Source organism: Diabrotica virgifera, chromosome 3 (assembly GCF_917563875.1).
Source record: "Diabrotica virgifera virgifera chromosome 3, PGI_DIABVI_V3a".
In the NCBI taxonomy this organism is placed as follows: domain Eukaryota; kingdom Metazoa; phylum Arthropoda; class Insecta; order Coleoptera; family Chrysomelidae; genus Diabrotica; species Diabrotica virgifera.
Genome location: NC_065445.1, coordinates 97,167,744 through 97,192,717, shown reverse-complemented (window position 1 = coordinate 97,192,717; position 24,974 = coordinate 97,167,744). Strand labels below are relative to the sequence as shown.

Sequence of the window (24,974 nt, the reverse complement as noted above, 5' to 3'; positions counted from 1 at the left end):
AAGAATCCTTTCCATTCGTAAATTAATTTCGTTAAGAAAGATACTTTAGAACCATCTATAAATCTGGATCCTTTGACTCCACCAAGAGTTAGATTAACCAATAACTCTAATAGTCGGTATCTTCTAGCCAGATTAAGGGAACCGGATATCTTAAAAGCCATTAAACTTCATCTTGCTTATCTACACGACCAACCTGCTTCTGTATTTTACGATGGATTTACGAAGACAAGCGTTAAACTGTTTTTGGCTTCCGAAGGGCTTCCTACCAACACGGAAGATCTACGAAAAATTCTTCTAGAATTTAACGAAGTCTATGGAATTGGTCCAGATGAGGTGGAAGCTGATCTTGCTGCTTTTAGGTCCTTTCTCGCTTCTGAAAGAATTATCCATTTATAAAAATCAAGGGAATGTCACCAAAATTACTATTCCGCTGTGTCTCCTAAACGAAATTTTTAAACATCACGACGTGTTCTGAGGGACTAGAATCCTCAAATTATTTTAGTGATAACAACTTTAGCATGGTTCTGATTAATATTCGTTCTATAAGATATAAAACTGATGAATTATTTCTATTTCTAGAGGAATTAGGGTTTCCTCCGATAGTTGCGGTTACTGAGCACTGGCTTGAAGTCAACGAGCCTTTTTTTGTAGAAAAATATTCCACTATTGCTAGGTACGATCGTCAAAGCTCAGCGCATGGAGGTACCCTGATTCTTTCTACAAATAATGATTTTTCTCTGGTAACAAAATATGATTTTCTATTAAGCGAAGCATTCTTTGAGTTTTCCTTAGTTTACAGTAAGAACTTTAATCTTTATATTATTTGCATTTATAGATCACCTGACTCTTCCGTGGAACTATTTTTTCAGAACCTGCTTAATTTGTTAGATGACCTGCCCCATAAAAGCAGAAAAATTTTATGCGGGGACTTTAACATTAATTATGCTGCTGCTTGTGCTACACAAATATCCCTAGTCAACATATTTGAATCGTATGGTCTAACAATGCACATTGATTCTCCTACAAGGATTACAAAAACTTCATCTACCATTATTGATTATATTGTCTCAGACTTCTCACCCCGTGATGTCTGCGCTACAACTGTTAATGCGGGACTATCTGATCATGAAGCGGTTTATACGAAGTTTAACATCTTTAGCAAGCACTCTTCGAAAACTCGACGTTTAGGCAGGATTTTTTCCGCTCGGAATTTTCGTAAATTCCAAAATTTATGCTTAACCTCTGAGTGGCCCTTTCCTTCTATGAACGTCGATAATAATTTCAGTGACTTTTTGAATAAGCTTGTCTATATCTTTAATAAAGCATTTCCTTTAATCACAATTAAGCCAAAACATCACAAACCCTGGACTACCAAAGGTGTCCGCATATCAGCCAAAAATATGCGTTCACTACTGCACATCAAGAAATTTACTACCAACGTCTCTGTTACTGAATATATCACCAAGTACAGGGCAATCTATTTAAAACTTATAAAATCAGCTAAAAAATTGTACTATCAAAATCGTCTGAGAAGCTCTAAAAGTGTTGCAAAAGAAACTTGGTCCATAATAAACGATCTTCGTAATAAAACTCACACAGCTCAAACATTTTCCCTTCCAGACCCAGAAAATCTAAATGAATACTTTGTTAATGTGAGTAAAAATATAACATCAACTATTGTGTCACAACAAGATCCCATTTCCTATCTCCCTAATTCAGGGAAGGTCTCGAATTCATTCTTTATAAGACCGGTTGATAGATCTGAACTGATTCAGACAATCAATAATATCAAAAGCAAATCTTCCTGTAGTACCGATGGACTATCCATAAAAATTTTCTCAAATCTCCCAGACAGTGTGTTGGGAGTCCTTATCTCTCTAATTAATGATTCTTTTGAGAAAGGTAAATTTCCAGAGTGCCTAAAGACGGCCATCATTATTCCTCTTCATAAGGGTGGTGAAAAATCAAATGCCTGCAATTATAGACCTATTGCATTACTACCGGTACTCTCCAAAATTATTGAGAGACTCATAAAAGCCCGACTTATGTCCTTTCTCGTTGATAACAATATTTTATCACAAAATCAGTTCGGCTTTTTAAATAATAAATGCAGGAGCGTCATTTGAAATTTTGTTTGGGGGTGGCCAAGCACTATATATACAATACATTATATATGATGTTATGATGAATACTGATGTATTTTCTGTAAATTTCAGTCATTTTCAGGGCCAGGGGGCGGCAAATGCCCCCCCTGGACGCCCAAATGACGCTCCTGAATAAATGTACCACAGATGCCATGTTTTCTGTACTACATGAGGTTTATCAAGCATTAAACAATAATCTGCACACTGCCACTGTTTTTTGTGATTATGCCAAAGCTTTTGATTGTGTGAATCACGACATTTTGATAAAAAAACTAGATTTCTACGGAATTCGAGGTATTTCTTCGAACTGGTTTCAATCTTACTTGGATAATAGGAAGCAACTGGTTAGAGCAAATGATACAGACTCTAGTCTCAAAAATGTTGTATGTGGGGTACCACAAGGTTCAGTATTGGGTCCTCTACTTTTCCTTATCTTTATTAATGACATCATTAGCTTAAAAATCGATGGAAAAGTTTTTCTTTTTGCTGATGATACCAGTATCACTTGGAGCAACTCAAATATCGCAACTCTTCATGCTACTATAACTTCTGATCTACTTACAATAAAATCGTGATCCGATTCAAATTGACTCTCTTTTAACGTAGATAAAACAGTAGCATTGTCCTATAAAGGAGCTCTTCAACCCTTACCTCTTCATAACAGCCAGATCAGTATCGTTGATTCTGTAAAGTTTCTTGGTATTTTTTTTAGATAGCAATCTGAAATGGTCCCTTCATATTGATGTGTTAAGCAAGAAACTATCCTCAGCTTGCTTTGCAATAAGATCTGTTTCGAAGGAAATGAATTTAGCCTCTTCCAAAATAACATATTTTTCTTTGTTCGAGTCACATCTTCGATATGGTCTCCCTTTTTGGGGTTCTGGTACGGCTGCCCAAACTGATGTTATTTTTAAATTACAAAAAAGAGCAATAAGATATCTGTTTAACCTCAGAAGAACAACACATTGCAGAAGCTACTTCAAAGATCACAGGATTCTAACACTACCTTCTTTATATATTTTAGAAACTGTTTGCTTAATTCGTAAACATCTACATGTCTTTCCAGCAAGACCTAGACATGACTATTCCACCAGAAATTCTACCTTTGACATCTATTTACCGATCCCGTCCAGTGAGTTAGTAAAGAAATCTATATTATATTCTGCAAGAAAACTTTACAACCATCTCCCTCTACAACTTAAATCTGCAACATCTTTCCCCAAGTTCCGTAAAATGACTAAAGCCTATTTATCTGAAAGACCATATTATTCAACAGCAGAGTTTCTTAACCAATAACTAAGAAAGTACAGTATTCTTATTTATAAGTATAATCTTAATCTATATTTGAGTGTCATATGCAGCAGCTTAACTTAACTTATTAAATTTCTTAAGGAAGAATATGCAATTTGCAATTTTTTTTTTAATTTTGCAATAGATTGTTACTGTTTTTTTTGTTTCTCTTCATTATTTTTATTTATATAGACGATTTATATCATTTTAGTAAATTGTATTTGTTATTTGTTATTGTTCTTATTTATGATTCTTGTAAGCTTTGTCTATAAAATTGTTAAATTTTTCATGACAATAAAGCATATTTCTATTCTGTTCAATGATACTTTTCAAATTGGAATGGATCCTATCGCCAGTGAAGATAACAGTTAAAAGATTCAAAGCTACAGACTCTATAAAGGATCGATCTAAATTCTTCTTCTTCTTCTTCTTCTTCTTCTTCTTCTTCTTCTTTTGGCATCATAGCCTGATCAAAATCAATCAAAATTAGGAAGACAAAAATCAGCAATAAACGAATGAGAAGTGTTGAATGTTTTATTATCATTATCATTTACGGAAAATCTTCACAGTAGTCTTCGTACAACTGCCTAAGCTCAAGAAATTGGTACATCTTCAGTTCGCAGGATTTTGAGAAAAGTAATAATTGCATCCGTAAAAAGTAACACTTGTTCATGGGATAAAGGAAGATGATCCCGACCGATGCCGAAGTTTAGAATTTTGTGAGGATATGATGCTCATAATAGATCAAGATCCAGACTTTCTTTACAACATTGTATTCTCAGCTGAAGTAACATTCCAATTGAATGATACTCATAATCTGCATAATTGCAGGTTTTGGGCAAAACCCAATGTCCAGAAGATAAACTTTTGAGCTGGAATAATATATTGCCAGCTTGGCTGTATGACCAGCTAATTTTGATACTTGTATGAATTCAAAAAATCCACGAGGGAAATAAAATTCCTGTAGCTGGCTGTATACCATAAATCACAAAAAATACAGGTTCCTTTGTGAAAGGTATATTTAAAAGACCCCTACGTAGAATAAGGGCTACATCACAAAACAAAGCGTTTTCGGATTAACAGGTAATCCATCATCAGTGTTAAGCCCTAAAATGGTAAGTATAACCTAATTAATAAAAGACAATGTTGTAAAAGTTGACTAAGGTTAAGAATTGACAGAGGCCATACTTACTATAGCATGCATGCGTGAGCCACCAAAAAGTTATGGGTAAAAACCTTTTAAATATTGCAAGATCTTAAATGATACCTGATATACTTCTAAAGTTCTTTCACCTGTCAGTTCAGTTGTCACTCAATTTTCAATATGTGACGTTCATTCCTTTCATATCACATCCACGTGGGTTAGAGTCCTGTGTTGCCCTGGGTAATATCCAGGAATATTTGCAACATCCCTTTATTTTAATAATAATATGTAGTATCATTTAAGATCTTGAAACTTTTAAAGGGTTTTTACCCATAACTTTTTGGTGGCTCACGCATGCATGCTATTGCAAGTATGGCCTCCATCAATTCTTAACTTAGTCAACTTTTACAACATCATCATCATCATCATCCAACCAATTCACGTCCACTGCTGGACATATGTAGGTCTCCCCCAATTGTTTCCACACTTCACGGTTTTGTGTTGATTGTTGCCAGTTTTTACTAATCCGCCTGATATCATCTGTCCATCGTGTAGGCGGCCTTCCTCTACTTCGTTTATCTTCTCTTGATCTCCATTCCATCAGCTTTCGTGTCCATCTTGAATCTTTCAGCCTGGTGGCGTGTCCTGCCCAGTTCCATTTGAGCCTGGTGATACGTTCTACAACATCTGCGATACCGGTTGTTTGTCTGAGATCTTCATTTCTTATTTTATCCCGTAGGGTTACACCCAGCATGGATCTTTCCATACGACTTTGAGCAACCCGCATTTTCGACGCTGTTGCCTTGATTAGAGTCAGTGTCTCTGCTCCATATGTCATTACCGGCAGCACAAATTGGTCAAACACTTGTCTTTTTAAACCGATCGATATACTGCTCCTAAATATGTCTCTCAAAGCTCCGTAGGCTGCCCAAGCAAGAATTAATCTTCTTTTTATTTCACATGTTTGCTTATCTCTGCCAATTCTAATTTCATGACCCAAGTAAATGTACTTTTCCACTAGTTCTACTTCTTGTTCACATATAATCAGCTGTCCGCTAGGAATCAGATTAGTCATAAATTTAGTTTTAGAAAAGTTCATTTTCAGGCCTATTTTTCAGCAGATAGCGTCTAACTCATTTAGCATTTTCTTTACTTCTCCTAGGTCATCAGTTATAAGGATTATGTCATCTGAAAGACGAAGATGATTTAACTTTTCTCCATCTATTGTGATCCCTTTATTGTCCCAGTTGAGCATCTTAAAGGCATATTCCAGAACAGTTATGAATAGTTTTGGCGAGAGTGTGTCGCCGTGCCTTACGCCGCGTTCTATGCTTATTTGTTTGGTTTTATCATGTAACTTAACACTCATTGTTACCTCTTTATAAATATTATAGATGAGTGTACTGTAACGGTAGTCAATGCGGCATTCATTTAGAGCTTCTAAAATGCTATCCAGCTCTATCGTGTCAAAGGCTTTATGAAAATCCACGAATGCTAGGACAAGGGGTTTATTATATTCTATTGACTTCTCAATTAATAACTTTACTGCCTGCAGATGGTCGTTTGTCCCAAAGTTTGATCGAAATACAGCTTTTTCTTTTGGCTGGTAAAAATCTAGCTTCTTTTCTACTCTTGATGTCACTACTTTTGTAAAGAGTTTGTATAAGTGGTTTAGCAGACTAATGGGTCTGTAATGTTCTAAGTCTGTCTTATCTCCCTTCTTATGCAAAAGTATTGTTACTGCGTTTTTCCATTTTTCAGGTATCGACTTTTGATGAAGGCATAAGTTGAAGAGATTTTTTATTTTACCTATAAGAATGTGGCCTCCGTTTTTAATGGCCTCTATTACGACTCCATCTTCACCTAGTGCTTTTCCATTTTTCATTTTTCTCAGTGCTTGATGGACTTCGCTAGTGGTTATCTCTGGTAGTATTTCGGAGCCTTGGTTTATTATTTTCTTTGAAACCGCTTGCCTCAGATTATTTTGATTCAGCCTTTGGCTCCTATATAGTTCCAAATAAAATTCTTCTACGATATTTAGTAAATCTTCTCTGTTTGATGTTATTTCGCTGTTTTTATTTTTTAATTTATATATTTCGCATTTTCCGTTGGTCAATTTCCTTCGTAAAACTTTCAAACTTTTATTTTCTTCTATGGTTTTCTGGATGCTTTGAGTTTTAAACTTCCTTAGATCTTTTCTGATTTCCTTTGACACTTTCTTGTTGATGTCTCTTAATGCACTTTTTTCAGTATTTTCGCTTCCTCTCATCTTACTTCGCGTTTTGATTAGTTCTCTAGTTTCTGGGCAGTTTTTTCGTTGACTTTCTTCAATGGCTCTAATTATGTTTTCATTTAAGTTATTTATACTTTCATCTGAAGTTGTATTTCTTTCCAAAGCAGCGTTTATATGGTGTTGGTATTAGTAAGGTTTTCTTTTTTATCAAACGATTTCGTTCTTTTTTGAGGTCTATTTTTATTGTGGCTCTTACCATTCGATGGTCACTTCCTGTAGTAAATTTATTAAGGACGCTCACGTCTGTGATAATCTGTTTTTTGTCGCTGATAATGTAATCTATTTCATTTCTTGTTTTACCATCAGGACTTTCCCACGTCCACCTTCTATGTAGTTTTTTAACGAAAAAACTGTTCATTTGGAACAAGTTATTCTGTAGCAAAAAACCTAAGAGTGTTTCTCCCCGCTCATTTCTACCTGGAGTTCCAAAATTTCCTAGTGATGTCTCTGCTTCGTCTTCTTTAAGGCCTAATTTTGCATTAAAATCCCCACACAGGATTGTAAAGTGGGTGGGTGTGACTTTTAGAGCTACAGATATATCACCATAAAAGTCTTCAACTTCTTTGTCTGGATGTTGTGTTGTTGGAGCGTATACCTGGATAATTTTCAGTTTATACCTGTTGTTGAGCTTTAGGGTTACATAGGCAACTCTTGTAGACACATTTTTTATATCAACTACGTTTTTCTTATGTTTTTTATGGATGAAGAAACCGACCCCTCCAACTGATTCGGTTTCGGAGCCAATGCTATAGAAGAGGTGTCCTGATTTCAGCGTCTTTAAGTTTTGACCACGGTGTCGTATTTCGCAGACTCCTATTTACGTCCCATTTAATTTCGTTGATTGCATCTTCCATTTCGAAGAATTTTTCTTCTGACAATAGAGTTCTGGCATTATAGGTGGCAACGTAGAATGAAAAGAGTTTTCGTATTTCTCGTTTCGTCAGTTTTTTGTCCCCCCCCCCCCAGAATCCTTGGGACAGACTGATAAATCAGTGTGAGACTCTGGACTTATCCTACTCACCTGGGGTCTTTCCGTCTTTGTTTTAAAATCTGACATTTCGATTTATTTGAGGAGATGTTGGCAACATAAAATACCACGCTTGCCGAACGGGTTGGTGAGTCGCAGTATAGAAGCCAATCAAACTGCTGCAGTCTTGCCTCCTACTATCCAATATTAGGCCGGTCCTGGATAAATTTCCATACGCCCCAACATGGTACTGGAAATGCTGCTTACCATTTTCAGGAATATTTATCGACCTTCCGGTCTAGATCCGTAATGTTCTGCGTTAACAGGACCACCTCGTGTAGGATGTGGCTCTTCACCACTTATTACGGTCTTCACTAGAGAGAGGCTAAGGCTCCACTTGGAAGAGTTATATTCGCGTCATCTAGCCCTGTGAGCTTGTGAGGACCAGTGTTCAGTCAAACCGATACAAAGGTACTACCTCTCCAAGCTCACTAACCCCCATTGCTCACTTTACAACATTTTCTTTTATTAATTAGGTTATACTTACCATTTTAGGGCTTAACACTGATGATGGATTACTTGTTAATCCGAAAACGTTTTGTTTTGTGATGTAACCCTTATTGGGGTCTTTTAAATATACCTTTTACAAAGGATCCTGTATTTTTTTTATTTATTTTTTGTAAGAATTCATTCCTAGTGGTTCCTCGAATGAATCGTGATTTGCGTCTAATATTTTCATTTTGTAGATTTTGCTATCAATACGCTTTTTTTAGCGTTAACTATTTTATTACGAATGTTTCTTTTTATTACATGGTACTTGTAGTACTTTTAAAGGTTCTTCTGTAATGTATTAGTTTAAGAATTGTATCTGTCATCCGAGCTTTAATTTTAAATCGTTTGTCTGGCTTTGATCAGCGAAATTAAGACAAAATACTTAAGTCACCTCGTAAATGTAAATGATAAACTGTTGCATTTTCAGGTTAAACCCAAATCTTGGGACAACTTGGCAACTAAAGCATTCGGAGGTTACGGTTTTGGTTATGGATATCTAGACACCTCATCCAAATGCGGACAAAAAGCTGGCCGGGCCCAGCCCCCAACTAAATGCCAAGGTACTCAATATATTAAAATGGAGAAGCAGCCAATAGCTTGCAACAGCAATGCTGTGCAGCTACAATACACACCACATTCCCATCGAAGGTAACACTAACATAATCTTTCTTTGACAATTAGTAAATTTAAAGTTTAATTTTTAGATATATACAACCAACAAAATCTACAGAAAGCCTTCTATCCGTTCCAAAATATTCATCGGAGGCTTTATCGGACTCAAGTATTTCTTGTGAGTGTTTGGAGAATCCCTCTCCTGGTCCAGAGTCTTCAGAAAATCGATTCTTTCAAAGTCCTCGTCAAAGCATTATGAGTCCAACTGATCCAAATTTTGGATACTATAGTGCTAGAAGAACTTCTAGGAGCGACTATACGAAAAGTGTGGTCACTACTAGCTCTGAAGCTACACGGCTGTAGTTGATTTTATACAAATATATACTAGGTACATTTTTGGTACACAAATATGTTATATATTAGTAACAAGGGCAAGAAAAGAGGACAGCGAAAAATATTCTTATTAGGAATATTAACATTTATATGCTGATTTACTAAAAGGTTCCATTTTTATAATAAATTATCATTTATCTTGAAAAAATAAACATGTTTAGTTGAAATATTTCACTGGAATGGGCGTATAAGAACTGTTCTGTAAATTCTTAGTAGTACACTATTATACTACTATACATTTTTTTATTAAAAAAATAGTGCAGGATCGGGGCACAAAAAGTGTTAGTTTATTAGCTGTACTCCAGATCCGTGTAAGAGTTACATTAAAAAGCTGTCAATTTTGGAAGAGCTTCATATTAGGTATATCTTTATGACCGAGAGAGTAATATAGCGTAAGTTTAACTATAATTTTATACATAATTTACTCTCTCGGTCATAAAGATAGACAGTAAAGATAGGCTATTAAAAAAAGTAAACTGAGTATACGTTGTGAGCTCGTACGTAGAGGGGACATACAAAAGTTCGTGAGCGCCAGTAGTGAACTTTTTCTGGAAATTTGACATAAATGTTAAAGTGATTAATTTAAAACATTGAAGTTAAAAACATTTATAGGAAAAAATATTAGTTGGCCAAAGCTGTGGCAAATATTTTTACCTTAAACATACTTACGTTTTAAATACTGAATTTAAGTTTTTTTTAACAAAAATTATAACAAACAGATTAACAGGAAAGCTAGACGGATACCAATGTCGAGATCAATCTGGATTCAGAAAGGGATACAGCACAACAGACCACTTGCTAACAATGAAAATACTCATTGAACGTGCTGATGAGTACATAATACCGCTATGTATTGCTTTTGTGGATTTTGGAAAGGCCTTTGATAGTATTGAACACTGGGCCATACAATCCTAGCTAATAAATGGAAGGATCGACTATAGATACACAGAAATGTTGAAAAACATCTACGAAAAAGCACTACTACAACTATCGGTTTACAGCGTTCTCCGACCCTTCCGACTCCTGACCGCCATTCTTCTCTAATTAACCATAGACCTGGAGGGATTTCTCTTTCCTCTAGTTCTTTTTCAATTCCCTCCCTCCAGCTTCTTCTCGGCCTTCCTCTTTTTCTTCTCACTTGTGGTGTCCATGCCAAAATCTGTTTAGGGATACTGTCATCTGACATTCTCTGTACATGGCCGTACATCTACGAAAAAGCAACAATCACAATAAAACATCCACACCAAAACATCAAAGCAATAAAAATAAATAGAGGAATTAGGCAAGGAGACACGGAGAGGTTTGTTTGTTGGACAATTTGCTGATGACCAAGCCATCATAGCTAATGATAAAGACGATCTACAGTATATGGCAAAAAACTAAAGAAGGAATATGAACAGTGGGGCTTGGAAATTAATGTGGAAAAAACTAAATACCTACCCATAGGAGCTGAGTTATCCAATATCTAACTAGAGGATAATGAAGAAGTAACATCCTGTAGTAAATACACGTACCTGGGAGTAATCTTCGATAGAATGGGAAAAGACGATGAGGAAATAAAGAAAAGGGTAACACAAGCTAGAAGAACAATTGGCTGCCATGGAACAAATGGAATACTTTGGAGCTCCGAAATAGGAATACAGCGAAAATACAATATCTATGAAACACTTATTAAAAGCAGCCTACTTTACGGAGCAGAAACTTGGAGAATAACCGAGAAGAACAGGAAAAAAATAGAAGCTGTAGAAATGGATGTGTTTAGAAGATCGTTTAGAAGTAAGACGACGAATTGGAATAGATGGTTACTTAACAACAGACATTGAGAGGAAACAGTTGATTTGGTATGGTCATGTTCAAAGAATGGAAGACACAAGCTTGCCCAAAAATATTATGCAGTGGGTACCACCAAACCGAAAAAAAAAAACGAGGAAGACTCAAAAAGACATGGATAGAAGGAATAACCAAAGCAATGAGTACAAGGGATCTTAGAGATGGCCAATGAGATGATAGAAGGACGTGGAAGTTAGGCATCGGACAACGTCGAAAGACGTTCTAAAACCGATACATACATACATACACAATATCACCAATATTATTTACATAAACACTAGAAGATACATTTAAAAAACTTGAATGGCACAACAAAGGAATCAACATCAACGGACAACTGCTGAATAACCTGAGATATGCGGATGTCATAGCAGTGATATAAGACAATATGAAAGATCTTAATGCAATGATGACACAATTGGACAAGGAAGCAAACGAGATAGGTTTAAAAATGAATTACACAAAAACTAAATATATGACAAACGTAAAAGAGGGCAACGAAACCACGAAAATAGGAACAAATACAATACAGAAAGTCAAGGAGTACATATACCTAGGGCAAATAAATAAACTGAGTAAAGAAAATCAAACTGCAGAAATAAAAAGGAGAATAAGACTCGCACGGGTGACATTTGGAAAAATGAGCTATATCCAGAAATATGCCCAATACTTCCGCACAAAAGTATATGATCAATGTGTCCTACCAGTACTAACATCTGAAGCACATACATGGACCTTCACAAAAGAAAATATGGTAAATATGGCCAAGACTCAAAGGGAAATGGAAAGGCAGATGCTGAGTATCAAGCTGTGATAAAAAGAAAAATACATGGATTAGAAATAAAACCAAAGTGTAAGACGTAAACAAGCATGCAGCTACTCTCAAATGGAAATTTGCAGGACACAACAGCAGACAAAGAGACGGAAGATGGAATGAACCGATAACCCATTGGAGACCTTGGGACCATAAAAGAGGAAAGCAGATCACAGATGAGATGGTCTGATGACCTAAAAAGATACGCAGGGACCACATGGACAGGATTACTACTGAACCGAGAAGGGTGGAAAAATAAGGGATAGGCCTACGTTCAACTTTGGACAAATGAAGGGCAATATATAAATAGAGGATTTTTTAAATTAATATTTTAGCAGTTCATTTGGAATTTCATTCTGTCCTAAGATTAATTAAGTTCCGAAGAGCTCATTGTGTGTTCGGTTCGATTTAAATGTTCTCTGTTCAATTTAAATTATTACACAGCCCAACAAAAAAAAATTTTGTCTTGCTGCAGAAAAAAAAAATCAACTAAATATTCTTACATTTCTGTATATTCCACCACTATAATTGCAATATGTTTATAAACAAACTTAACAAATTCTAAGACAAATGGGAAAATGAACAAAAGGGCCTATTTTGGTGTTCATTTAGGAGATCAAGATAAATCCTGAGCTCCACATGTAGTGTGCAAAACTTGTATTGAAAACTTGCGACAGTGGACGGAAGGACAACGAAAATGTTTAAATTTGGTTTTCCAACGGTATGGAGGGAATCAAAAAATCATTTTGACGATTGCTATTTCTGTCTTGTGAATATAAAGGGCATTAATCGTAACAATCGACATACGTCAACATATCCTAACCTGGATTCAGCAATGAGACCAATTCCACATCAGCTTGAGCAGATACCCATTCCAATATTTAGCAGGCTACCTATGTTACCAGAGGATAATGCCGAAACGTTATTTGACGAACTGCAGACTAATAGATTTGAGGAAGACGACAGTGATTTTGAAAGGGATTCAACACGTCCTGAGCTCTTTACTCAGGAAGAGCTAAGCGATCTTATCAGAAATTGGAACCTTACAAAGGATTCTTCCGAGCTGCTTACCTCCAGATTATAAGAAAAAAATGTTCTTCACCCAGACACCAAAATTACATGCTACCGTAATAGAGATAAAAGACCTTTTGCTTTTTTTTCTCAGCAAGATGATATGATTTTTTATAACAATATTAAAAGACTGGTAGAAAAAATGGGTATACACCATATCACTGGCGTCTTTTTATCGACAGTTCCAAACGAAGTTTAAAGTGTGTCCTTCTACATAATGGCAACAAATATGGAAGTATACCAATTACCAATTGGGCATTAGAGTGGAATAAATGCTCAAAAATTTTAACAAACACGGTTGTCATACGAGTATTAAAATTCATTACCTCCACAGCCACTTAGACCGTTTCCCAGAAAATATTCACCAAGATATCAAAACGATGGAAGAGGGGTATCAGGGAGATGGGGCTATCACATGATGGCGGATTACTGCTGGAGTCTTCAAAGGGACCATCCTTTTAAAGCCTTTGCAAAAAAATCATATAAAAGGAAGTTTTTAAGTGACGCCGAATAACACACTTTTGTTGCGACGCTGCCGGTTAGGTTAGATGAAAAGTTAAGTTTTTTTGGCAGATATGTGTGATGATTTTTGTAAGTACATTATTGTGCAATAAATATCTTACTTTTTATTCGTATTTGGTTTATTTCGTGGGTAGCAGCACTACATAAATGTAGGTAGTGCTGAGTTAAATTACCCTATATGTTGGAAATGTGATCTGTTGTCGTATTTTCTGAAGACGATCTGATGGAACAAATCTGGTGGCATTTTTGGATTCAGCAGACCCAAATTACCTAGAAACAGTAAAAAAAATTCCGGCAGCAAACTGTGTGTTTACCAGTGTTATTTCTGGTGTGTTCAGCAATTAATGGTAAACAATCAATAATAAATGGTAAATTCTATTATTGGCATACTTATTTCAGAACAATTCTTATAAAATAGAGAGTCCAATTGCTCCGAATGGCAAGTATAGTGTAGATTTGGTGTTAATATCAGATTTAGCGTTGATATAGGAAGCATTTAAGGAAGAAAGAATTAGAAAAGACACTTGAAGTTAATAATTATACAAAACCTAACTCACAAAAAAAATTTCTGGAGAGTCCCTTAATGTCAAACGTCACCGTACACATATTATGGAAAATGTAAGTCACTAAAATTCAATAAAATTTATGTGAATAGATTCTTCTCGAAATTAAAATAATTTCATATCATTGCGTTCAGTCTGAATTTTGATTAATAGGGATGACTCCATTATGAGGATGACTTTCATGTGGAGGTGCGTCACTGGTCATTGTTACGTATTATTTATAAGATAAGAGACTTTAATACCTGCAGAAAGATTTATCCACTGCCGAAGCACAAAATTTCTTTACTCGCTCGAACTCTTCTAAACACCAATTTCATTTTATATTGGTTTATGTAAATTTACACCGTTTTTAATAAAAACTCAGAGTTGGTGCAATAATATGAAATTATTGTAATTTCGAGAATCTATCTATTCGTTACATTTTCCATAAGATGTATGCGGTGTCCTTTGAAAACGTGGCTTTTTAAATTGTTTAACTAGATATTGAATATTATTTTATTATTTTTATTGGTAAGGTACCTGTTTTACTATAGTTATGCGTTATGCTACTGATTAGCATGAGTTTATAAAAATGCATATTTTTATATAATTCTATATGGTGTGTACGAGTACATCTGTGATTATATACATTTTGTCATTTTCATTTTATTTCATTTAATATTTTGCATATACTAAAGTTTTAATTAAAGAGAACATAACATTACTTATACCATGATTACTTATATTATAATTACAAATAAAGGTGAATAATTTTAATAGTAGGGGAGACTGGTACACAATGACACATTTTTTAGGAAATGTGCTCTAACATCGGAATGCAATCTTCGAAAAAATCTCCATTTAGAGTTTTGTTATCTCTGTACATTTGTCTATAAAATTTGATAGTTATTATGAGTAAAGTAAAAATATTAACTTAGAAATTTTCAGAAATATGCAATACTGAATTTGTTTCAATGGGTACCACCGGTGGTACAGTTTGAAACATAAGGTAGTACACAATGAAACGTATTAAAAGCAACGGTCAAATACAAAAAATATTTATTATTTCTTCAAGTTATCGTACAATAAAATTGTTAAACTCCAAACCAAATCTATAATAGCAAGACAGTCGTTTGTTTTTTGTATATATAGGTGCTGGCAATAACATAACAAAATCAGATTTCAAACCCATATGAATATCAGGAACATCTGGAAAATAAAATGAATAGGAAATTTTCGTACTTCTTCTCAAATATGAAATTTTAAATTCATGAGAGTTCACAATTTCCAAAATTTTGGCTACATAATGGATGTTCTTCTCAAATTTCACTAACACAAAAGAGTCTTTTAAAATTTCAGTATTTTCAGCAATTGCGTGAGATTCTAAGTCATCCTTTTGTTCCTGCATCATAGGAGAACTTAATTCATCATCTGAAGAGTCTGCCAACTCTAAACTTCCGGAATCCGTTTCTGAATCACTTTCACCTGACTTGATCTTTTTTCTGGGAGAGTCATTTTTACAGCCTTTTGTGCTTAATATTTCGTTTCACTTTCTTAACTGCTGCTATTGTGGGGGTTTTCTTACCTTCAGTTTTATAAGAAAGGTCTTTCATTTCTGGTTTACTAGTTAAAATGACACTTTTCCTTGATTTCCGTCTACGATTTGAATTTTTTCTGTGTGGGGCCTTTGGAATGTATGTATGTCGAATGGGGTAATAAAAGAACTTTTTGATGTCGAAGGTATTTCAAGAGTTGAGCTCGGTTCAGTTTCTTGGGTTGTATTAGATGAAGTAGAAACAGAAGCTATATTTTATATTTACTGAAGATGAAGATAGAGATGCATTTTCGTTAAAAATTGCGTTAGCAATTTCGTCTAAATTGTAGATGCGAATATCTTCAACAATTGATGGATATTTTACGTATATTTGTTCCAAATTTAAGAAAAATCTGTCAACATTTGCTTTGTAAATGAAGTACAGTGAACATCCTTCTGGCCTTCTGAGGCTTAATGATGAATTTCTTTTTATAAATGCCCTTAACCAATCTTTGCTTGCACATTTTCTGTTGGCCTTCCAAGATTCTGGCATAGTGATATTGTTTTTAGCAGCCGTTTCATATGCCAATTCTCTGAATTTTAGAGTATTCAACCCAAAAGCCATTTTGCTACAGTTCTTGATATAATCACACATCGACGTCTCATGCTCTGTGTTAAATACGAATCTAACAGCATAATTTGGCTCCATTTTTGCATTTGGATCATTTTTCTTTTAGAATATATCGCCTTAATGTGCTAAATTTATGCCAAACATATCTGCCGCAACGCGAAGTGCAGTTCCATTTTTTTTTAACCTCTGTGACTCTTCCCGTCATTTGTTCACTTGTAAATTTGGCTCTGGATCTTTTTTTCTTCCTCCTTACCATGGTACACCTGCAACAGAATGCAATTGTTATAGAATGATTCAGTATGGTACACAACGAAACATGTGTCATTGTGTACTACCACTATATGTTTCAATGTGTACTACCACAGGTTTAAAGTTTCAGTTGGATGTAAACATAACACCTGGCAATTTTTGGCAACGATATTTATAGGTTAAGAGGCATTCATCACAAGTATTATAACGACATACATACGAAAATTAAAACTATTTATTTATAGACAACATACCTTTTTATAAACGCTCCAGTTTTTAAATCTCAGGCACAAAAAACAATAAAATACGTCGTATAATGTTTACTACTCCGTATATCAAAACGAACTACTGTCGGCGGACACAAGACACAATGCATTATGGAGTATCCGTTGCAGCGCTAATGGCAATGTGGCGGCAAAGTTGATTTAGTTAATAACGGTGTTTCATTGCGTACTATGTGTCAATGTGTACCACTCTCCCCTACACTAGATAAGGAGCTATGTACCAAAAATCAAAATCTCCAGGGGAGTCCAAAGTACACAAAAATCAAAAAGGTTTTGAATACAAAAAAAAAACAAAATTAGATCTTTGTTTATGGTACCTACTGTATTCATCGACGGTTGGCAACAATATTAGCGATGTAATAATATCTTGTGCAGCTCGAAACAGTAATGTTCAAGGTTCAAACCAGTCAAATGTCTTATATTTTTTCAACCACTAATATTTGTATTTTATCAATTCTCTGTTGCATTCTACTTTACTTATGATTATTAATTTAAAAAATTGCTCTTCTGTTTGTGAAGTTTTTTGTTTTAGAAATCAACGCTTCTTCTATTTGAGCTTAATAAACGCAACATAAAATTATTGTGGTTCATGATATATTTCTAATTTTCTAATTTTGTTAAATACTGAGTTTGTTTGTTGTATTCGAGATCTAACATCTCAATCAGGATCTTAGGCCGGTGTATAGTGTACACAAGGATGAAAAAAGGCTCCGTTGCTCAGAATCGGAAGAGTTGTGCGGATGGTTCATAGGATCATTCTTATTAGCTGAGAAATATACTTAAAATTGGGGAAAAAGAGAAAATAAAGGAGATAATAGCTACTAGAGCTAAAGCAGAATTGATTGATGAAGAGAAAGAAGAAAACAAATTAAAAACAAATTTGCCAAAAACGGCGCCACCTTGTCCTTTCTCAGAGAGACAAAAATAGTGCAGTCATTGAAGCTTTTTAACTCAGAAATTTTTTACTATGAACTGATTTACATGAAATTTTGGAATTAGGCTTATCCTACCCTTAACTCCTCCTCCTCCTCTATCCTTTATCCTTCGTAAGGATGTGGTGACGTTATGGTATTTGACGAATGGTTGCTATCCGTTCTTCTCTCTCCTGGGCGCGGTGTGCTGCCTCAGACAGAGAGTAACCGGTGGCGCATTTTATTTGGTCTGACCATCGGAGTGGCGATCTTCCTCGAGTTCTTTTACCCTCTACCTTGCCTTCAACCACCAACCTCTCCATGCCTTCTCTTCGTCTGGTAATGTGTCCAAAGTACCTCAATATATTTTGGTTGATGATGGTGGTAAGCCTTGTGTTGATGTCGAGTTCTGATAATATTGAGATATTTGTGCGATGTGCTGTCCAGGGTATGCGCATCATTCTACGGTATACCCACATTTCAAAGGCCATTATACGTCGTGAGTCGGACTTTTTAATGGTCCAAGTTTCTGAAGCATAGGAAGCGATAGGAAAGATAAGCGTCCGTACCAGGCGCAGTTTCGTGTTCCTGGTTATGGCCGTATCTTTCCATATTTTAGTGAGTTTGACCGTTGCTGATCTGGCCATTGTACGGCGTCGGCGTATTTCTTCTTCGCATCCACCATTGTTTGTGATAACAGAACCTAAGTAATTAAAACGGCTTACCACTTCAAACCCCGCTACGTTTCGTATTTCCGGCTGGTTATTTCTAATTCGATCGATTATCATTACCTTGGTCTTCTGTACATTAATTTTAAGTCCATATTCACGACTAATAGTATCTAGTCCGTACATGATGTATTCAAGTTCATTTGTTGATGATGCTAGTACTAAAGTGTCGTCAGCATAGCGGAGATTGCTGATTTTTCGGCCTCCGACTGATATTCCTCCTAGCCATCCGTCGAATACAATGCGCATGATGTGTTCGCTATATATATATATATATATATATATATATATATATATATATATATATATTGAATAACGTGGGAGAGATAATACATCCTTGACGAACACCGGCTTTTAGTTTAAAATTATCGGAATATGTGTTGTTGACTCTTACGTTTGCTGTGTTGTTGATATACAGTTGTTTCAGCAGGTATATTAGATGTTCGGGGGTACCGATGTCTCTCAGTATTCCCCACATTTTATGCCACTTTACATTATCGAACGCTTTCGAGTAGTCGACGAAGCACAAATATGTTTCTAGATTAAATTCTCTAGATTTTTCTATAATTTGTCTGAGATTAAGAATTTGTTCTCGTGTGCCTCTTCCAGGGACAAATCCACATTGGTCTTGTGAGATCTGTGGTAAAAGTATTGATTTTAATCTCTCGTTAATTATAGTTAGAAGGACTTTACTTGCGTGGGAGATCAGGGCTACAGTGCGGTAGTTATTACAATCAGTTGGTGAGCCTTTCTTATAAATGGGTATGAAAGTAAGATTACACCAATCATCTGGCCATTTTCCTGTGTTCCAGATTTCATTACACAGTTTGAACATCACTTCAACACCTATGTCTCCCATTTCTTTAAGTGCTTCCGCCGTGATTCCGTCTTCTCCTTGAGATTTTCTAGTTTTCAATTTTTTTATTGCGGTTTCTATTTCCGATTTTAAAATATGTGGTTCCTTTTCGTCATTTATTTCTTCTGGATTCACGTCTTCATGGTCACTATGAAACAGTATTTCACAGTATTGTTTCCATGTCGCTGCTATGCCCTCTGCATTGGTGATGATCGTTCCCAAGTTATCTTTAATGACCTGCGTTTGTGGTTTAAACTCTTTAGTTAAGTATTTCACTTTGGCAAACAGTTCTCTAGATTCTTGACGGTCGGCGTGTTCTTCTAGTTGTTTGCATATTTCTTTAATGTGATTATTTTTGTCTCTTCTACTTGATGATTTTATGCGTCTGTTTACATCTGCTATCTTGTTTTCAGTTTCTGTTGGATTTGCAGCGTTGTTTCTAATATTTCTTCGTTCTTCTACTTGGTTCAGTGTCTCATCAGTCATCCAGTGTTTTTCTTTCCGCTGGGTTTCTTTGGGATTTGTAATATTTATTGCGTCTATAATCCACGTCTTTGTATGTTCCCATGTTTGATTGGGATCGCCAGTAATGTTTGGTGTGTTACTATGTCTTAGTGTTTCTTTGTATTTTCCAGGCTCTTTAGGAATATATTTAATTGTTCTAGTTGTTTAAATTTTCTTACAAAATTTGATACGGAATTCGGATTGTAACAGTTTATGGTCTGTTCCTCAATCCGCCGCTGGTTTTGTCGTTACGTTTACTACCGAACTTTTCCATCGTTTGCTGACAAGAATATAATCTATTTGATTTTTATATCTTCCCCTGGTGAAGTCCAAGTTGATAGTCTTCGCGGGTGATGTTTAAACATGGTGTTCATGATACTAAGTTCAGTGTCGATGACAAATTGTAATAGCCTTTCTCCTCTCTCATTTCGTTCGCCTATTCCAAACCCACCAACTGTTCCTTTCAGCAGCTCTTCTGATGTTGTTTTGCCTATTTTTGCGTTCCAGTCACCCAATATTATGACTGGCTCTTTTTTGGGTATGTTAGCGATGTTACTGTTTATTAACTGGTACATCTCTTCTACTTCTTCATCTGTCCCGTCGCATGTTGGCATATATACTTGTAGTACATGAACCTTTGTTGGCTGTACATCAAGAGTAATTTTAATTAGGCGCTCATTTATTGGGAGACATTCAGATACACATTTTGCGAGGTTCTTCCGTACCAGTATTGCTACGCCATTTTGACCAGTTTTATTGGCTCCCGACATGAATATTTTATAGTAGTTGGATTCCCAGTGTCCTTGGCCTTCCCAGTGTGTTTCTGAAACTCCACATATGTCTACTTTTTCTCTAATAAGCTCTCGTTCTAAGATATGTAGTTTTCCTGGTTCTAGCAAACCTCGGACCTTAACTACAAAAGTGATATTGAACCCGAACTCCGTTTTCACCCTGGGGGTGGTTGCCACCCCTTTTCGGTGGTGGAATTTTTTTTTCAAAATAACCTCAGGTATCGATGGAAGACCCAATTTTAATCAAAAAATGTTGTATATAGTTTTTTAAAAAACCCAATACTTTTCAAGTTATTGGCAATTGAAAATTCGGAATTTTCTTACGATTTTCAACAGTTTTTTGCAAATATCTCCAAAAATATGCATTTTAACGATAATATTTTACTGAACAAAATTGTAGCAGGTAAAATAATGAACAAACTGGTTTTATAAAGAGTGTTCTAGGTGCAATATTAAGCGAGATATTGAAGATCAAAGCCGTTTTTAATTTTGTGTGAAATTTAATCGATGTATTCAATGTTATCTAGCGGAGAGCGAATAAATTTTATGCGTGCTAATGAGAAAGGATTTTGTAGTGCTTAAAATAAACTTTAAAATGAGCACTGTTAAAAGTCTTTTGTACGTAAAATGAGTGAGCTGTAATGAAAAAAAGAGGAGCATCTAATGTTTTTTTTAAATCAATAGATTTCGTAAATGCCATTTGCACCAAAATTAAAATTAATCGTATTTCGTCTAGAATAAACTTTAATATAAAGAGTTTGATGGATTCTAGCAGTTTCGCTGCTTTAAAACACATATTTTTTGAAATATTCACGATTTTAAGAAAAAAATTTTTTCGAATTTTTAAAAAACCACCTTCTTTTCATAATATCTCAAAATTAATTAAAGATACGTAACAAAGTGTAATAATAAAAAAATAGGTTTTTTTGACAAACATTTTGGTTTGTTTGTTTTTCCTATCACACAAAAATTGACGAAGATATGATTGATTAAAGAGCGCGCGGTAGCGCAACCACAGTATCTCTCGAGCCTTTTGACCCTTCACCGTTTCAAAATAAAAGGCTTTTCACTACATATTATAATGAAAAAGGGTGTAGCTCGTTTAATTACATTTAAAATGGTTTTTTATAAGTTGTGATAGCTTCAAAATTAAAGTAGTTATGGCCCAAAAACTAAATCATACATATTCAATGTTTTAATTTAGGGGTAGTTTTAAGGGTTAAAGAACTTAAGCATATGATTTTCCAGCATAGCTTTTTCGAGAACGTGGAACGATATTTAAATCCTTTTTAGTTTATCAAAAGATATTTTTTATACAATTTTTAATCGAGGGGTTGATTTTACGGGTTGAAAGGGGTTAACAATTAAATAATTAAGATAAAAAACGTAAAATATTATTTACTCTATATTTAAGCCTTCTTGTCAAACCAAATTAATTTTTTGTAAATTTTTTCTATCTAGAGGTTGTTTTTAAGGGTTGAAAGGGTGTTAACAATATGATAATTAATATATAGAACGTAAAATATCATTTACTCTATATCTAAATCTTTTTATGTCATACTAAATTAATTTTTTGTAAATTTTTTCGATTTAGTGGTTGTTTGCAAGGGTTGTACGGTTTTCAAGGTAATGAAAATGAGTTTAAGATGAGGTTATTGTGTTAGAAAACACTTCACAATGTCACTCTTTATTATTAAACACGTTTTCTGGCGATAAAATGGCTCAATGTCAATTTTTTCCATTAAGGGGTTGTTTTCACCCCTTAAAAAAACGGAGTTCGGTTCAATATCACTTTTGAAGTTAGGGGTAAGATAAGCCTAATTCCAAAATCTCATGTAAATCGATTCATAGTAAAAAATTTCGGAGGTAAAATAGTTATTTATGAAACAGTTCGTAACGGAGCGAGTGCTATACATCGCGTAAGTTCGCAAAAAGTACTTCACGCACAGTTTCATACAATATTTTATCTATGATGAACAAATAAAAAAAACTGTAACTCTTCGTCACTGGAATTTATTTCTATTCTACAATTTTTAGAACTTTGACATTTAAAAACTGTAACTTCTTTCAAACCACAAAACAGTCAAAACTTTTGTCGTAATTTATTGCTTATTATGTCATCACCATGACAACGCGAAAGTTAAGGATATTTGACTATATGAAAGTGTGTCAAAAACAGTGCGAAAAAGTGAGTCCCATTTAAAATACATTGTTACTTCACGCACACTTTAAACACTTCTCGTACTGACACTCACGTATAATGATAGTTTTCACAAACTAAAACTTACACATAATATGACATAGAGTAGATAAACCTATTTTTTCTACGACCGTTTAATAACATGCTCATTATTCGCTATTTTTGCATAGATAATAGCACGCATTACTGTACCCGTGAGTAATAATTCATTACTCACGGGCTGAAGTTAGTCACGGGTCATTACTCACGGGCTGAAGTTAGATTCAAGTGGAGCATGCCACTTTTAATATTAATCGTATATAAACTACAAATAAAATTACTTAAACTTGTTTATCTAATACATTAATTATTGTAATTTATATCAATAATTAATTTCGAAAAATTTTTAAAGGAATTTTAACTGTAACAACATCAGTATATTTTTTCCGTTTATATCTTGTTTACTAAAAATTTTGACGTTTATCATTTATTTTAGTGACAGTGACATTAGCGAATTTTGTTTATGTTAATTGGAATTTATAAGTAGTAATATTGTGTTTTTTTTTACAAGCTCTATTGTGTTAAATATGTTATAACATATAATGTATAGTTATATTATTATATTATATATAGTTAAATGTAAATATACATTATAATTATATGAATGAAATACATCCACCGACAACAGCCATTTCCTATTTATTAGATTCACTGACAGTAGGTACAAATTTAAGCTTATAATTTTTCGGAAACGAATAGAACTTATATTGACTATTTCTAGTTGTATTTTTACAATAAATAAGAATTTGGTAATAGTAGGCAACCAATTATTTTGCCACGTACTAGGGGTGAATAGCATTTAGGTATTTTTGTAAATTATTATAATTTAAATCTCGAGTAGTTGACATTTAAATTTTTTACTAATTAAAATAAAAAAGGCCGTAGAAAAAGTATAGTATTCTACTCGCATGTAATGGCTATTACTCACTCTGATGAATTACGACACTCGCCTACGGCTCGTGACGCAAACTTCATCATCGTGAGTAATAGCCATCATTACATGCTCGTTGAATAATATACTATTACGCTTCAATGACTGCACTAAAATAAAACTCTTAATATCAATACACAAATATAAACAAATAACAAATACTAAATAACTGGGTGAATGGGAAAAGAAAAGTATTTTTGACTGCATAAAATAGTAAAATTTTAATTCTCAGCCGTGTATAGTATTTTTTTCTTTCATTTGTTCCCTCCAAGGTATCTTCAGTCTTCCTCGGACTCTCTGACTTCGTTCCCAATATGTACCTATCCACACATTATCCTCTATGTATCGTACTGGCAATATTCTCATGTTACATCTTCTAGCTCAAGAGTCTTTCACTGCTTTCGTTTTTTATTTTTATTCCTATTATTTTTCTTATTATCTTTCTTTCAATGATTCTTAGTTTTTGTTCCTTATTTTATTCCTACTTTTTAGTGATTTTTGCTAAAAGAATGGTTATTTCTGAATCATATCTTAATATTCGTCGTATTTTAGTTCCTTAAATTTTCATTTTTTTATTTAGTTAGAGAATCTTTTATGTTACAAAATATATTCGATATCATTTTGTTAGTGGTGTAACTAGCTGTTGACGTAAGTAGTATAAGAAGATTGTCCGACTGAATTAGAGAATATAGAAACTTATTACTCTCACAACAAAACTTGCTGGTTCTCTACCCATAATGATACAAGCAAAATATTATAGAATATTTATACAACGTTTGTAGCTCAATTACAACATAAATATGCAGAATTTTTATTATTAATCTCTTTTTAACTTTTTATAGTGGAAAAAAAACTTTCTCAAGCTCTGTACTTTTGTGTTAACAGATTATATGAAAATATGTTTTAATATTTTTATCTTTTTGAAATTGTTATTGTCTTTATATTTTATACAAATCATTTTCTGTGAAACATATCAAAAAGAAAGACATGCGAAAAAAACTGTACGGTTTTAGTCTATACGTTTCAAATTTTAATATTGCCTCAAGATATAAACTTAATAGCTCTCTGTTCGTCAACCAAAAATCATTCAAGATTATTAAGGTCAGAGGCCCACATCAGCGTTGCTGAGACGCTGCTCAGCA

The 24,974-nt window shown here is 34.4% G+C and overlaps 1 protein-coding gene across 2 annotated transcripts in view; it reads left to right on the top strand.

The window, feature by feature from the left end:
* Positions 1-24,974, top strand: part of LOC126881965 (uncharacterized) — a 121,662-nt gene that overhangs the window by 96,174 nt on the left and 514 nt on the right. For both annotated transcript variants that reach the window (XM_050646714.1, XM_050646713.1), the window contains 2 exons: positions 8,818-9,038; positions 9,095-24,974. The exon at positions 9,095-24,974 is cut by the window's right edge and continues 514 nt beyond it. In XM_050646714.1, coding sequence (XP_050502671.1) covers positions 8,818-9,038; positions 9,095-9,365 — 492 coding nt within the window. In that variant the 3' untranslated portion in view covers positions 9,366-24,974. The remainder of the gene's footprint in view (positions 1-8,817; positions 9,039-9,094) is intronic.